The sequence below is a fragment of the Epargyreus clarus genome, unplaced genomic scaffold (genome assembly GCF_041222505.1).
Source record: "Epargyreus clarus isolate Ecla_fem2 unplaced genomic scaffold, WU_Ecla_fem_2.2 ptg000002l, whole genome shotgun sequence".
Taxonomy (NCBI): domain Eukaryota; kingdom Metazoa; phylum Arthropoda; class Insecta; order Lepidoptera; family Hesperiidae; genus Epargyreus; species Epargyreus clarus.
In genome coordinates this window covers 7,345,609-7,363,153 of record NW_027332210.1, presented here as the reverse complement: position 1 = coordinate 7,363,153, position 17,545 = coordinate 7,345,609, and the positions used below count along the sequence as shown (strand labels likewise).

General features: G+C 33.7%; 1 protein-coding gene across 1 annotated transcript; it reads left to right on the top strand.

The window, feature by feature from the left end:
- The first annotated feature begins 2,460 nt into the window (after positions 1-2,460).
- On the top strand, positions 2,461-17,283 carry LOC140746902 (uncharacterized). Its single transcript, XM_073079055.1, has 3 exons — positions 2,461-2,889; positions 6,542-6,669; positions 16,987-17,283. Exons 1-3 carry the CDS (start codon positions 2,487-2,489, stop codon positions 17,173-17,175), a joined length of 720 nt encoding a protein of 239 aa, XP_072935156.1. The 5' UTR covers positions 2,461-2,486; the 3' UTR covers positions 17,176-17,283.
- Positions 17,284-17,545: the final 262 nt, after the last annotated feature.

The window sequence follows — 17,545 nt, the reverse complement described above, 5'->3', positions numbered from 1 at the left end:
ATCATTCATAAGATTCAAATAGGAGTACCAATTCGAAATAGGATCGAAGTCCTATTTAGGTGGGAGATCCGTTGCTACTCTTGATAGCTAAGATAGATGCTTTGAGTGTCTCTACGTCGCCACACCTAACAAATCTGTAAAGAACACCAGCGTTGACATCGCTGTTTTAAAGCAAAAATCGCTGCGAAGTTTTTGCCTCCGGAGTCGAAAAATGATAGGTTTTCCACCTTTCATTTCCAGTTTAATTAAATTACAATTTGTGGGAATCTTCTACACACTGTTATATATATAGTCCAAGTATTTGTTATACAAACTAATTTCTTAGATACATGCAAACACGAAATAATATTTTCCGTGCGTGCTTAGAGCATGCGTGATAAATATGGGCTTCCCAAAATGTAAGGCTGACTTGTAATATAAATTATGAATGTAACGATGCATAAAATTTGGTGTGTTGTGTATCAGGAAATGATAATACGGTCAGGCATTATGGAGTTGACCGTGTGGTGCTGTACGAAGAGCTCAAGGGTCGTTACTGGAATTTAATACCGATTTTAAATTTCATATTCTGGATCTACGTGTTCGAGCACATGTGGGTGTGTGTGTGTGTGTGTGACTCCACAACAACAATGACAACCATGTTAAGCCCTCCTGTCTTCAGGTTTTAAGGGGTAGGGAAGAAATACTAATCCAACGGGTTCCAAATTATTCCTCAGGCATAACAACGTGACTGTGGCCCACCTCAGGTAGAATTCTAATCCTACCTGCGGCAATAGCCGCTTACCATCTGGTGGACTCTGGTAGAATATCAAACGTGACAAACGCCCCGTTTATAATATATTTTCTTAATTTCTCTATTTAGTCATTTTAACACATATCAGAAAATTAAAAAATACTTATTTTTAAAACAACAGTAACCCATGTATTCTCATTGTATTCCACAAAAAAATACACCTACCACGGTCATAAACAAACACAGTTCCGTTAAACAATTAGTACTAAGACACTGTTATGTAACAAACGTTTCCTGAAGCACATAATGAAAATAATGGATATAACGAATAACGATAAATCGTAATATAATAACTGTGTACGATTCCGTGTGGTTTGCATGCAAGGTGCGATACACTCAGAGCTACAAAATGGTGGATGCGGTAGATAATAACACGATTTCTATGGTCACAGCCTTTTTGTTTCTTTTTTTCTCTTTTTGAGGGGGGAACCTACAAAAGGTACCCGACGACGTGGGAGCGACGCCGGGTTATGTGGGATTTTTACCGCACCAAAACCCCCCGGTGGCCGTCCTCGCCGCTTGTTGGAGAACTCTGGGATCTCCAACGGAACACAACCGGAGTCCTCCAAGCGCGATGCTCGGATCGGGCTCTGCCCTAGGGGAGCGTTCGCTCCTCCCACAACATCTGGTGATTACGACGAATATGCGACCACACATACCGCCGTCCTTCCCGGGGTAGCATACTGGACGGTTCGAGCTCCCACTCTTGCCGCCTGCAACCCCGGAAACCCCCTTTTAGTCGCCTCTTACGACAGCCAGGGGATACCGTAGCCCTATTCTAGTCCCGGAACTACAGGGACAATAGTCACAGCCTAACACTAGGATTCCCTGTGTCGTGAGTGCCATGGACAAATGCAAAAAGACCCTGACCCAGAAACAAAAATTTTAATTTATCATTTAGACATCAGTCTGCTTGGAATTGAACCCGGTACCCACTGCGCGGCAGACCGATGTGGTAACCGCTCCGCCACGTGGTTCGTCCTTATATAATAAATATTAATAGAATAACCAAAATCTCATTCAAATTGCATCGGAAGTTTTGAGAAACTCGTACTTAAGTATTTACAGACATATAGCGGTCGAATACATAACCTTATTTTTTAAAGTCGATTATAAATATTAAAATTCTGCAATATTTTTATCTCTACGCTACACATTTAGCTGGTATAGTTTCTGTTTGTAGTGATATTAAAATATTAAGAGGAAAAAATACACATCACCCACGTCAAAAAATACACACACGTCAAAAAATACACTATTTTTAAAACAAAACCCAACAGACAGTTACAACCCCTATAATGTACTTAAATGATTTTAGTTGGTACAGCTTTTTAATACTTAATTAAATTGTGACCCCTCCAATTCTTGCTTATTTACTCCAAACTGTACCATTATATCTTCCAACGACCTACCACTAGCACAACAATTTTCCATTTCGCTACACACTCACACATCGAGCCATCAAACGGGTCTTCCCGCACTAACTATCCGCAACTCTATGCCATACTAGACTTCGCTGGTAAACCAAACTGTACTTTGAAGCCATATAGTGTGTGTGCAACCCGAGTGACTGTACCCCCGATCTTAGAAGCACAATTCTTTTTGTAGTGTACATAGCCTATAAATACGCGGCGTTTCCACGGAGTCATACAGTCTTTTTTGTCAAACCCTCCCGCGTGGATCAAAATCCAAAATGTTTTCAAAAATAGTGTTACTTGTCCTTTTAGCTGTGGCTGTGAGCGCTAAGGATGACTTCGGGATGCGCTACTTAATGAGGATATACGAAGATTGCCAAAGGAATGATGGCATTGTTCCATGTTTGAAGAAGAAGGCAATTTTGTTCTTCGACAGAGCTTCAAGGATGGAAGATATACCTATTGTAGATGGATTGGATATCGTGAAGGCGTCTCCAGAGGAATTCCCACCGTTAAGTGAAAATGAGATAGATGCTAATTTGCCGAAGAGTTTTGATAACAAGGACGATGCCCTAACACGAATGCTGTGGGACAAAATTGCTTATTTTGCGAACTCAAGGACTATTCGGATGGCCCTTCCGAAGATGTCTGGTGAGGAGCTGAACAAAGGCGTCGAGGAAGGTATGACAACCTTTATGATCATTCTCAAATAAATTAAAAAAATATCCTATTAACAGAATTATTTTTAAACAATAACCAGAACACCGCCACTTCACAGGTCGTTTTTTGGAAAAGTGGAGAATGAAACTTAAACAGTTCTTTTCCATAAAATATGTATAAAAAATATATACAATTTTCAAATAAATAATTTAAATAATAGAGCAACTGAAACTGAAACTATTTCACACTACAAATGTTAATCACATATGATTGAAAAATTATAATAGACTATTTTGCATATAAGGACCTGTTTAATTAATTTTTCTAAAATTCAAAAGCTTTTCTAAAATGGATTAAGGTTTTAAGGTCTAAAACCAGATTCTCACAGCAGTATGGTATTCAGGTCACTAGTGCATAAGCCCTAACGCCAAGCTTTCAAAGCTTTAACATGCTAAGCTTCACTATTTATATTACTTATTTAAATTGCCTTCAATCCTACGGTTTTCATCATAAAAATATTATGTAGTTTACAACATCATATTTTTAAGTAGACCAACATGTGTACCTATACCAACAATGTATATATACCAACATATTTTGATCAATGAAACTTTGATGACATTTCGATATTTGCCGGTAATAAACTTACTTCAAAATTGCGTATTTAAAATAACTTACTATTTCAACATGTCACTTAGTAAGTACCTGACTCTCCAAGTATTAAAATTTGACACAAAACAAATGCTTTAATACCAAAACAGTTAAGCGGCAAAATATGTAAGTACTCAAAATGTCCATAGGTCTAATACAAATAATCAAATGTACGTATTAGTTATTAGGATCAGAAAAAACTTTGCCATCTTATTTTAGTTTTTGAACCGAAAGGTGTGAATTAGAAGCAGTTAATTATTTTACCTTAACAATAATAAGTTGAAACAATTTTACAATTGCAAAAACGAATTGGTCAGATAAAAATAATATTCAATATCTAAATTATGTAAAAGATTCACCAAAATCAATATAATATTGCACTAAATATGAAAAAAAAACTACATATATATTTATATTTTCTAGCAGGGAGCATCCCCACTTAGCCCTCAAGGCAAATACATCTGTAGCCGCCTTCTGAAAGGGCTCTAATCGTAATTGAGGTTAATTACACATGTTTATGAGCGGTGCCCAATTACCATCAGGTGAATTGCATAGTTAAATCGCATACAAAACCATTACTCCAACGTGTAAAAATAAAAATGCTAATTGTGCTAGCAGCAACTTTATAAGTTACTCTTTTAACATAACAATGTTTCTTCAATGTTCACAAATGTATTCAAGATTATGTCTCAAAACTGTATTAAAATTTAGATCATATTTATCATACATCATTTTATATTACAAGCTGATACGATACTTTACTGCTCTCACATTTTTACAAATGAGTTTACGAGTATTTAAGAGCTAGGGTTAGCTAAAGAAAATCTTAGTGTGCAGACCGTAAGCTATCAAAAAACTTAAGGAACATTGGAGGGCTTCGAGAGTAAGATGGATAACCGCTCTTCTTCATGCACGCTTGCGTACCTAAAAGGACACGTAATGCCTTCAAGACCAATATTAGCTTGTAGATATACGACGCGGGTTAAGCACTGTCTTATACATTCCTCCATTAATTCGACAAATGCAATTGTACCCATTGTTAGCGAGAGCTAACTAAGAAGGGTTACAGAAATAGGTAGAACCCTCTGTGTTTCCACTCGGGCGGTACCACCGCAACACCTATTTCTGCCCAATAACAGGAGTGTTTAAGCTGAGCTGTACTCCGGTTTGAAAGGTATGGTAGGGAAGACGTACTTATTCCAGGCTTTTTAATGTAGCCCTCAGGTGTATCAACACTTCTGTTGCAAACTTCAGGTAGGAATCTAATCTTATCAGGAGTAGATTATCCATGGGTGGTAGAAGCCACTTACCATCTGTTCGATTGCATGTTCATTTGCTAATACAATATTATAAAAATGTCACATCAACAAAAGACCTTTCTACGGTTCATAACGCTATTGTAGTCACCATGAATGTCACCATAATCATAGACAGTGCTACTTTTACTAAATTATCAATTATTATGTCTGAAGACGAAAGGAAAGCTGTGATACTTGGAGAACAAATTGTAGATTTAAATCAAAAAGTGACAGACGATTCTTATCTTAACAGCGATGATGTGGAAAAGTTCTTTGTGTCACAAATCTGTGAGATTTCTACAATTGTCATGTTCCATTTTGTCTAATAGCGTTTAAATTGTACACAGTTTTGTCTCGTTATGTGTGTTAAAATGAATACAATTTTAAATGAAGTATATATTATTGAATAGCGTAGTTGTGAGAATTTAGAATTCAGTATTTGTAATTTCTTGTTTGTAAATCTCTTAAATATCGGTTTTTATCTTGTACGTTTTGATTCTATTGCAATACAATAAGAAAAAATACGAACTTTAAGTTACGTAATCATTGCAAAAATATACATCTTAACAATGGATTTAAAAATGAACAATAAATGATTTCATATTTTAAACCTTACCTATCCTAGAAGGACTTTTTACCGACTTCGTAATTATAAGTCTAACTACGTTTTGCAAGTGCATCATAGGATTACATTATGCTACCACCTGACAATGTATAGTCGATCATAATGGGACAGAGGTCATACCTGAAGTGGATCCAAGATACGTGCTTATTTCTACTGATAAGTTGCAAAACTTGACGTAGGATACTAATCTACCTTGCCACACCCTTCAAACCAGAACACAGCAGCTTCAGTCTCTACTAAAGCTCTAATTAAACCATGAAGGACTTTTTCCTACATAATTTAATAATCATATGACCGATTTATTTTCTTTCTTTCTTCTTTCGTTTTTACTTATCTTTTGACTAGTAATATTTATCTTATCTTTTACCACGCGATCCCAGTACTGTTCCATTTACCACTCATTACTTCAGTTAATTAACTTACTGAACTTATTAATCCCCGTTATTAATGGCGTAACGCAAATTGTAGAGGAAGCATCATAAGGAACTGTTGCTATGCGCTAAAGCAGTTATTTTAATTAACAGAACTAGTTAAAATCTTTGTTTCATGCGTTACAGCTTCTTTCCAATTGATGTATTATACGAATGCTACTGATTCTACGTAGATAAAACAGATTATCGTATGTGATTACTTCAAAACCTTATTAATATTTATTACGTTTTGTAAACACTCTCTGTAATTTAATTTTCTACTTGCTTCTAAATTTTGGAGTTCAATAACTTTTTCAAATTTGTATTTCTTTTTCCTATTTTTTACACTTGAAAATAATACGGCCAGAGTACTTAAATGTTAATTACATATTAGATATAGAGCTCTGATATTACAGATCATTTTATGCTTAGAAATAACACATATGACGTGTTTCATCAGTTGGCCATTTAGTCAACCGGTAAACTGATAAAAAAATAACATTTAAAAAATACTTAAATATTTTTAGACAAAACATAAATTACGACACGTTTATTAAGTTCAAAGAATCAGTATATGATTATTATCACAAAAACATTTATAAGCCTCTCCTCAATCAATCAATTGTTACAAGTTGATGACCTCTCATAAATAATTATTATTCTAATTTTAAACCCTAAATCAATTTCAGGACGAGGGAAGATGAAAAAGATGATGGGAATGATGATGATGGGAGCGGCGATGAAGATGGCAGCGATGATACCGATGGCCATCGCTGGCCTGTTCGTGCTAGCTGGCAAGGCTTTGATAGTTTCAAAGGTACTTATTTTTTGTTACTTATGACATGTACACTTAACACTATAGAATATTTATTTATATTAATTTAAGTGATGCCACAAAATGCGGATCTTATTCAAATAACATTCCCTTCCAATAAAACTTAATTTATAAGTCAATGTACACAATTTTTGCATATAAAAGATCAAATTCTACAATTTTTTGCACAAGTTTAATATTAATCTTTAGTACGCAAAACATTTCATAGGTCGATTATTGAAAATCCATTAATTTTATTCATATCGAAGTTTGCTTTAACAAGCACGATAATAAAAAGGCAGTAAAATATGATTTATATGTCAATAGCAATAATGCAAGCTTTATAAGTGCATAGCACTTAAATCTGTTCTTAATAAATACTATTATGTAGGAATATTCAAACTAATAGCTTGTTAAAATAAACATTTTGACTCCGATTCAGAAGTTTCGTACGTTAGAATATCAAACGAAACCAATATATCAACCTGCAAATATTGCATATTGAATTTAGAACTGATTATCAATACCTATTTTGCAAACTTCAGGGTATAATAGTTACAATGTCTTTACAGAAAACAATTATTATTATTATCGTAAAACTTCAAAATTCACTTATAATATCGCTCATAATATTACTCGTATTAAGAACTCACAGACTATTAAATTCCATAACTTTTATGACTACAGTTATTGTTTCTATTTCGCGGATTCTAAAATTGTAGTAATCTTCTTTATTACCCACACTCTTCGCCTTCGTGACCAAAATAACTTCAATCACTTTCACAATAACGTCTTCATACAAATTCCCATAGACCCAACAAAATCGCATTAGAAGTTCATTATAATTTCCTCCGTTGTTCACTTGATTTACGGAAGGCAATGTGAGAGAAATCACACTCAGAGTTGAATAGTCATTCATTATTTGATCTAATTACGAACTTCCTCAATTGTCAGCAGTAGATCACAAACCGTGAGAATTCTCATTATAAGAGTCTGCCTATCTGTTTACTTCATTATGATCTGTACTACATCACTGATGTACTACATTTATAAGCTAACGTACGTGTTTTAAATGACAATCTTAGGCCAACCCTCGATCATAATCTAGCCTTAGAAAGTAGGTTGCCTTAGTAGGGAATTTTAACCTGATTGGCCATTTCTTAGGTATTATTTTAAAATAAGTTCCATTTTGGGCCGTTTTAAAGAATTTTGTCTATCATTACGAATTATAATATAACAATTAAAATTTACTTTGGTTTCTTGAATAGTATACCTCTTGGTACTCTTTTTGAGTTGTTTGTTGTTTTTTGATATCAAATAATTTATTTTAATTGTAATTTATTTATATTAATGTTAAATATATATTTGATTGCATTACGCACTAAAAAGATAATCTAAGATTTATCTTGTTTCATATCACAAATTATTTAGTTGTAAGCTCTGAAGCTACCTTGCCATTTAAACCTATCATATTTCCATCTAACCTCATAGAAATATCCAATACTAAACCTACTTACCGTGAAATCTATTTCAAGCTCCAAATAGTTAACATGCGTCACTAAAGCATTGTCATCTCCCATCTATCGTACAGTAGCTTTCATGTTGATGGTGTCAATTTTGCACACTTATGGTTATGATAATGGTGAAAGAGATGCCCGAAGCCATCACGATAAATTGTGACATACAAAATGATCAGTTACTCTTACCACTGTGCTTAGGACTACACTTATAAACTGTGGTTTAATGTCAATGTACCGGTATACAAAGTTGGGTAACGTTAGCATGTTAAACTGAAAAATATTCCAAAAAAAACTTATTTTTTTTTAAATAAAATTTAATGGGTGTAATTGCCTGTTGAGATTAAATAAATGTTAGTAAGGACAGCAAATTAGGCGTATAGAATTAAAAGTCAATAAAATTTGAAATTGTAACTAATGTGAGAAAAATAAATATTTTTACAAATATACTGTGATAAGAAAAATATACATGTTAATTACATTAATTAAGAGACACAATTTAAATAATAAGCGATAGGCTTTGAACTAGGTATATTTCTTTATAATTTTAAAATGCGGCTATTTTTAAGTACTACACATTCCTGTATGGGGATAATTTAATTACAGTAAATACATAAATGATACCTACATCGTACTCGAAACCTTATAAGAAATCATATATTGTTACAACATTTGTAAACATGAGTATGAATTTATAAGAGGACCAGACACACAGACAGTTACTTTGCGATTTATAATATTAGTAAGGATTTATTTAATAATTATTTTCATAATTATCATGCACTTGTCATTAACGTTACCTAAACATGAAGATGCTGACTAATATTATCAAACCTAATATAAATAAAAAAAAACGTATAATTTATGGCGTGACTTAAAAACGAAATTATATTTTTTTCTCTTATTTTCCAACGCTACAAGCCCTTCACAGCTTAGTACAGGCAGAAACACTGCCGTTCTATTTATTTCTAGAACACTACAGTCACGACTTAAAACTTAGTGTTCAGCATATCATGATAAGAACTGATCGATAAAATTATAGGATTTCTCCAATAATATAATAGCTCTACTTAATAAAGTTAATAGCATCTAATCGTATTAACGATCTCTTCAATACAATATCGCCTGTTATCAATAATGTTTTACCTACGAAAGATTGCCTTTTGAAGGTGGTAGAACCCTTTGTGTTTCGACTCCGACGGCACTATCGTCACACCTATTTCTGCCTCATAACAGCAGTGTTGAGCGCTGTTGTGTTTTGGTTTGAAAGGTCAGTCATACTTCTCTGAGGCGTTTCAGCTTATTCCTCAGGATAGCGGCGCATCTATCATCGGCGCGCCGACCTCAGCTAGGAATATTTCGACGGGTCCTACGTAAACTGGTGCAAGTGCGTTTTCACAACTTTACAGTACAGCGATTTGAATGTTCTAATGCGTGTAACTTTAACATTATTCACGTATAATGCAGTTTTATGTATGTATATATCCTATGTATGTATTTATGTATGTAAGTCATATTATGTCCTACGTAGGAAGGATTAAGGTTAAGTCTATCACACTAGCGTAGGTCCGGTTTTAAACATGTAAAACAACCATAAGAAATGAATTATAGCCATTAGCGAGATACTAGTCTAGCTGCCATTAATCTAGTCACGATAGTTCACACTACGAAGTCTCCATACGAATAATTAGTATGGAAAACTAAAATCAAATATGCCGAAATGACCTACAAATAAAAAAAAACAATTTAAATATTATGTATTTCGTTTTACTATATATTTATGTTTCTTCGTTTTCTACTATTTATATTTGTTAAGAAAAAAAGTATTCTTTTGGCTCGACTTGGCGGAGGCACTGCCGTGCCTCCAGATTAGATGAGCGATGATAACATTACAAATTAAAACTAGACAACAGAGCTAATTACAATAATAATTTCAAGAGTCCTTCACATAACCATTTATTTTTATTTGTGTGTATGTATGTGTTTACCCATACATACAAACACAAATGCTCACTTATCAGAAACGCAAAAACATACAATTCCGATAACCTAGAAGCAAAGCAAAGCACGCAATGCCATATTTATGCACCTGCAAATATTTGCATGCGAGCATTCCGCATAACGGATGCTGAAGCGATATCAATCGATGGACCCAGATCTAACACATTAGCAGCACACAAACACACATACGCAAATTGCGCTCCCAATGATACCCATTGATCACTGGCATGGTTTACACGGAGCTTCTTGCTCCAACAATACCGTTTTCTTATACGATTATGGCGTTTGAATCCCATTTTCACCTGTTTTCTTTTTTTATGTACTTATTTAACGTAATCTGATACTTTATACCCATTTATATGGTGATAATTTATAAGTGATGGATCATTCGTGTTAGCCCTTTATCATTGATATGTAATATCTTAGAGCTACTCTAAGAAGGTTTTGCGAAAAGATTTTTGTTTCTACCTTATAATGCGAAATCTTCTTATATGATCATGGCTACTGACTATTTTTCACCTGATTTATTTTCCTTTTAAAGGTTTTAAAGGTTTATTTTAGCATGTTTAGCATACACTTGAGAGGGGTGCGTTGTTATGTAATATTATCTTAGAGCTGCTCTAAATTTCTGAGCAGTTTTTCTTTCTAGACCAATCATAAGTAACCATAACTCGGAAGTATCGATTAAACTAAAATCGAGCGAAATAATGCAATGTAATCCTTTTCGTCCAGTTAAAACTCATACAGGGTAATAAATGCGATTAACATATTTATCAGACGTATTAAAATTTGCTTAAAAAACACTTAAAACAATTTTTACAAAGGTAACAATTTAATTGTTACTTTTACAATGAAGCAACTTTTACTATTACAAATTTACACGTAAAGATGATTTTTAATCCATTTTAGAGAGTTATTAAACATACTGTTGATCATCAACTGGAGATGCTTACGGAGCTAATAATTTTAGACATACAGTCCAAAATGAGCCTGAGGGGAAAAGAAAAGTCTCGATTAAATACATTTCTATAGTATTTACTTCCATGATTAAGCTTAGAGATGCATTTCCATATTTGCATGCAAAACTTGTATTTTCAACTTTCTTGGAATATCTTACTTATCTTTCAAGAAATTTCTAAACATTAGCAATAATTAATTTCCTTGGAGAAAGTCTCATTATCTGGCTTGGATGTCGTTGTCTATTACCATACATGACCTTAGGCATTGAAAGCTAGGCCTAGACCAAGTCTAGGTTCGAAGGACCGGCTTAAAGTTATTGACTTTCTATTACTGAAGGTCGAATGAATTGAGTAAAGAAGTTTTGTCATTAAGAAATACTTAAAGATTGGAACTTATAAAACGGAATTTATATTTTATATATCATTATGTGCAAGCAAGTGCATTCCTCCTACTGATAATTGATCATTGCCGCCCATGAATCAAACCAATCTCAAATAGGATTAGACTTCTATCTGGGTTTGGTCATAGGTGTGTTGCTACCCCTAAAGATTTAGTTGGAACGTATAACACGACCTACAAACATAAAGATAGCAACGTTTAACACTGCTGTCATTAAACGTAAATAGATGTGACAGTGGTGCCTACGGAGACGAACCGAGAAGAGTATCTACCATATTTAATTTATACCTCTAAGTTTTTATATAATTATATTGCCTTACTTTAAATTAAGCTGAACTACTTACGTTTTTTTTAACTTACAATTGAATTATTTCTTATCCTGTATCGGTACCAGATATTAAAGATGGTTTCTACACTCAACGCCTCACACTAGGATTCCTTGTATTGTAGTTGGCAAAAACACACACAAAGACGAAAAGACAAACACCCAGAACCAGAATAGATACCTTAATTAGTTATTCACATCTGTCTAGCTGGGGATCGAACCCAAAACCCTTTGCGAATCAGACCGATATAGTGACCGCTCCACCACGCGTATTAAACATCACTAGTTAATCATGAAATGTGACGTCATTACATTCTTTGTTTGTGTTTGTTTGTTTTGTGTTTGTGTGTCAGTCGTGAGAATTATAACGTTTACTTCGTCTTAATACTATTGTCCTTATATGCGACATTTTTCGGATTTTTAATGCAAATTAGTTTGATGTTTGCATAAAATTCTAGACAGTATGCCATTGGGGCGTAAAATATTATATCACAATTTAACGTATTAGAAGGTACAACCTTGTAATGGAGCAGGTGGTAAGACCCTTTGTCGTTCAATTCCGGCAGCACCATTGCCACACCTATTTATGCCTAATAACAGCAGTGTTAAGCGCTGCTGTGTTCTGGTTTGAAGGGTGTGGTAAGGGAGACATAATTTTCCGACACGTTCTAGCTTAGTCCTCAGGGGTAGCGGCGCATCTGTGGCAAACCTCAGGTACGAATATCTAATCCTGTGTCGGGTTGATTACAAATGTCTCTCTGAATATAGAAATTAAATGCGTTGCTGTAGCAAATTGTATGACTACACCTGCTCGCAATAACTTCAGAGCGGACTAGCAGTTTGGCGGGGACTATACCATCTGCATGCTAGTCTGCTAGTCCTATATTATAAAAAAAACGCGCAGACATGGGTCGTGCGTGTCGCTGTAGAATGTCAATAATATTTTGTTTCTTAGGAATGATAATAGATGGCGTTAAGTACTTGTTGTATATAATATAGAGTTGTTAATAATGATACGACGGATTTATTTAGTAGGCAATTAATGGTTCATCCAAGTGTCAAACAACTTCATAAATATATGTTCCCTGTTAAACGTATCCATTTAAGGCACACTTTCCCTAACCTCTTGCCCTTCGATTCCAGCTTCCACTAGAGAAAGCATCAACTTTCTAAGCTATTTACTATCCTTGCAAGCTTATTGAATGGCTATGAACTTTTATATTATACAGTTTGTTTTTCTTTAGACTGTTATAGAAAGAGGATTATTTTTGAGGTTAGGTACAGACCAAAGGGGGTTAATGGTTTTTAAAATGTTGAGATTTTGTTAAATTTGTATAGATAGCGCAACGGATAATTGATGCACTGTAGTTTATAAAAAATCAAAATGGCGTCTTTTTGCTTTTTTAATAAGTAGAAATATAAAGCGTATTGAAATAAAGTCTACAATAGTATTTTGTACCGACTTTATGGTATACTTTATGGTATATGGTATTCCTGCATTACGTCATAAACAATTTATTTTTAATCGAAATGAAAATCAAAAGTCTAAATCAATACACTTTATTCTAAAATTATTAACAGAATTCATTTTAACGACGGTAAAAAACCTTTCAATATCAAACTGGTATATAAATCCATGAGATACCACTTACAACAAGTGGGCGCTACTAGACTAGATAAAAAATAATTACTTTAGAATTAACCATGAAGCACCAATTGACAAACAATTTCCTTTATTTGCATTCATTCTTAGACTCAAATTGAAGGAATTATTTATACAATTATAACCCTTAGCACGAAAGCAATATGGGGTAGAATGCTTTGAATGTATACCGATGGAATTTAATAAGTTTGTAGAACAAGTTGCATGACGACCTTCAACGGACAATTTACGTTTGCTACGCATTGTAATAAGTTATAGTGTTACCAGTCGTAAGACGTTTTGCTATTATTAAGGGAAATTATTAGAGTAGAGTTTGATGGATAAATAAATTTAAACTAAAATCTCGCTGTCAATATTTTAGTTGTATTTTTCTTCGCTAGTATATAAATAGTAAATAACCTAGCTAGTAACATAACTTAAATTACAACTTGATTATAAAGCTTAAAAAATTTAAATATGATAACTATGTGTGTTTATTTAAAGAACATAAAATATTTGTTCGAAAAAATCCTGCGTATGGTAAATGATTCGATTGTTATATTCATATAATTCTGCCAACATCATAATTTGTAACCACGTTCAACCAAAAATAAATCAAGAAAATAATTATGAAATGTTAAATAAAAATAAGGAACATCTGGGTAAATATGTTTCCCTAAACTAGCAACACCTATTCCACCGATGTCAATGACAGTCCATTCGCCGCGCCGCGCTATATCATACAAGTTCAGAAAACAATTATCAGTTCGAAATAGCGAAATTAATTTAAAATTGGAACAAGTTTTATTGTCGTTCTAAGTAAATCTCGTGCGGTTTGTGTCATGTTTCAAACCACACGAGATTTACTTCGACTGATAATGAACGGGTCGACGAGGAAAATTGGTGTTCTAAAATTGAATTGTTTTTTCCTTATTCTTTGAATTGTGTTTTATCTGTGTATTTATTTTTTAATTTGTGTATTTATCGTATAATCGTTACGGAATATTATTATTATTATTTGTCTTATATATTTTTTTAACATTTAGTATTTTAGGTACCATCTAAATTAAGATATTCATTTTCATATGTTTAATAATATTGTAATTATAAAGTTGAGGATTATAAGTACAATACCTTAGAGCTTTTAGATACTTTAGACCTGATATACGTTCAAGCATAGTGTTTTTTATAACACTGAAGTACCAAGCCAGCATCCAGTCGATCTGATGGTAAGTATCACTGCTGCCTATGGACATTTGTAATCAACTCGACATAGAATGAGGGTTTTCTGTAGCCGTTCACAGATGAGTTGCCACTCTTGTGGACTGAGATAGTCATCTCAAGTCCACTATACTTATTTGAATGTCCATGGCATAACAATTCACAATCTTTTATATAAAATTCTTGTGTCACAATGTTAGTTACCGTACTCCTCGGAAACGGCTGTACCGATTTTCACTAAATTTTACATGCATATTTAGTAGGTCTGAGAATCGGCTATCTATTTTTCATACCCCTAAGTGATAAGGGTTGTTCACCCTTAACATTTTTATTTATATAGCAACACAATATATGCCGGATCAGCTAGTAATATATATAAGAAAAAGTTGCTATTATTTTATAGAGTTCGTGTTATTATTGCTGACAAAATGACTAAAAACTTACTCACATTTTCCTCATTTCATGTAACTATTTATAGCATAAAGGAAACAATACACTTAATATATGACAAATATCTATACTTATATAAAATATTGATAAAGGCAATAAATATAATTTTAACTCCACTACAAATCACATTTGAAATTATCCAATTCTCTCACTGGCCTCATATTTTCTTGTATATGTGAACTAGAACACATAAGCTTAATTGGATTTCCTTGTACTGCAAAGTGCATTGTTTTAAACGAAGCCACATAGGGCCCTGATCTGTATTAGCTTGCATGGGTAATGTAATTATAGTAATTATAACTGAACTAAAATAATGTCATTTAAACCTTTGTTGACAACGGTTACAACATCTTCATCAATCTTTAAATATGGCTAGTTGATCAGTAGATTAAGAATAATAGAAGAACCTTTTATTGTTCGACTCTGGCAGTACCATCGTCACATCTATTTCTGCCTTCTAATAGCAGTGTCAAACTCTCCTGTATTTTGGTTTGGAAAGAGGTGTGGAAAGAGAGACATAGGTACATATTCAAGGCAGTCCTTAGGGGTAGTAAGACATCCGCGACCAACCTTCAGTAGAAATTAAATCTTATCTAGGGTATATTGCAGCTCTTTTAGTAGCAACGGCTACTTACCGTCAAATGAACTGCTTGCTTTTTAGCTACTTCTATAAAATAAAAAATAATGTAAATCTGTCTGACTTCTACATTACTGATTTGCATGACAAGAAGTAAAATCTTGCATTAGGAGTTTATTTACCCAGTTCATCCATAATTATGAGAATTATCATAATTTTAAACCTCTACAACGTGAAGTCACGTCACCATAGTCAGGAACAAGGAAATATAAACAAACCACGCGACAGAAACTACCCCTTTAGAGTGGGTTGCACCATGTAACTTTAATGTTAGAACCCTAACCGCGGTCAATCTACGGTTAAACAATTTATGTGTTGCACCAGTTTAGTTACTAACATAATGTCATAACTAACACTTAACGTTAACCAGTCGATTTCAGACAATTAAAGTAAATATTTTTGTCAATTGCTGTATCTGTCAACGTCGACTAAAAATCGTGGTCACTGTGACACAAATGACGTTAATAGTGTAACACGGGAGTTTAAGGCACACTTTAAACGGGTATATGGTGCAACCCACCCTTAAGAATTCACTTTAAAATCAATTGAATCTAAAGTATTTACGTTACATAACAAAAAAACACAAGGGTTCTAGAAATAAAAACGTAAGCCTTACACGCAATCATTGTAAAAAGTTCAATTTATAATTCCCATTTATGTAGCTGTATGTATTTTTGCTGTACGTTGACGGAAACACCGTCAACCCTATTTCTACTAAGCCATGGCTACATCGCTGTGATTTAGCTTAAAAGAATGCTTAAGGTACCATTCCTTTACAAGCAATAATACAAGATACAACTTTATATTACATTTGAATAAAGTGAAAGATCGCACCTTTTGTAATTCGATTTTGGGTCCGTCACACATTTTTGGGTCCTCTTTTTTACCTAATAACAGTAGTTTTAAACATTGATGTGTTTCGTTTTGAAGTGTGTAGTAAGGAAGACATACTTATCTGAGGCATGCTACCTTAGTAACTTAGTCCTCAGGGGTAGCGAATTAAATGACGTATCTAATTTAATCTTATCAGAGGATCACTACAGTCATATCCATGTTCAGGAGTGGTAGTATCCGGATCAATCACGTGGACTGCATGGTCGTTTTCTATTTTAATTTAAAAAAAGTTATAACTTGATTCTTTTCTCATTTTATCTATTCTATTTTTCAGATCGCTCTCCTCTTAGCTGGTATCATCGCTCTCAAGAAGATCATAGCGCAAAAGAACAGCGGTGGTGGTGGTGGTGGTGGTGGCCACGAGAGCCACGGCTGGGCGTCCGGTGGCAGCAGTGGTGGCTGGGACCGTAGATCATACAACGATGTTTCTGACTTAGCTTACAATGCGTATAAAAAAGACTAGATTGTACAAAAGTAGTACTAATAGAGCGCCCTGAGGGAGTCTAATTTATTTATTTATAACATGTAAAAATATATATATTAAGTTATGTCTGATGATAATAATCGTATGATAAGACTTAAGAAATAGAATAATATCGAATATATAAATCATATTGTGGGAACGGACGTTCTTTAAGGGATGTTTTTAAGTAATGGTATCAAATGCTTTAGTTAATTCTCGTAGAAATACTAAATTATATATAATATTTGATTTAGTATGTATTTAGCTATCAAATCCGATTGTTTTATTAAGAAGCGTTTTAATTATTTAAAATTTACAAAAGGACAAAACATACGAGTACAACGAAATTTATTTCTTCGTCAAATATTTT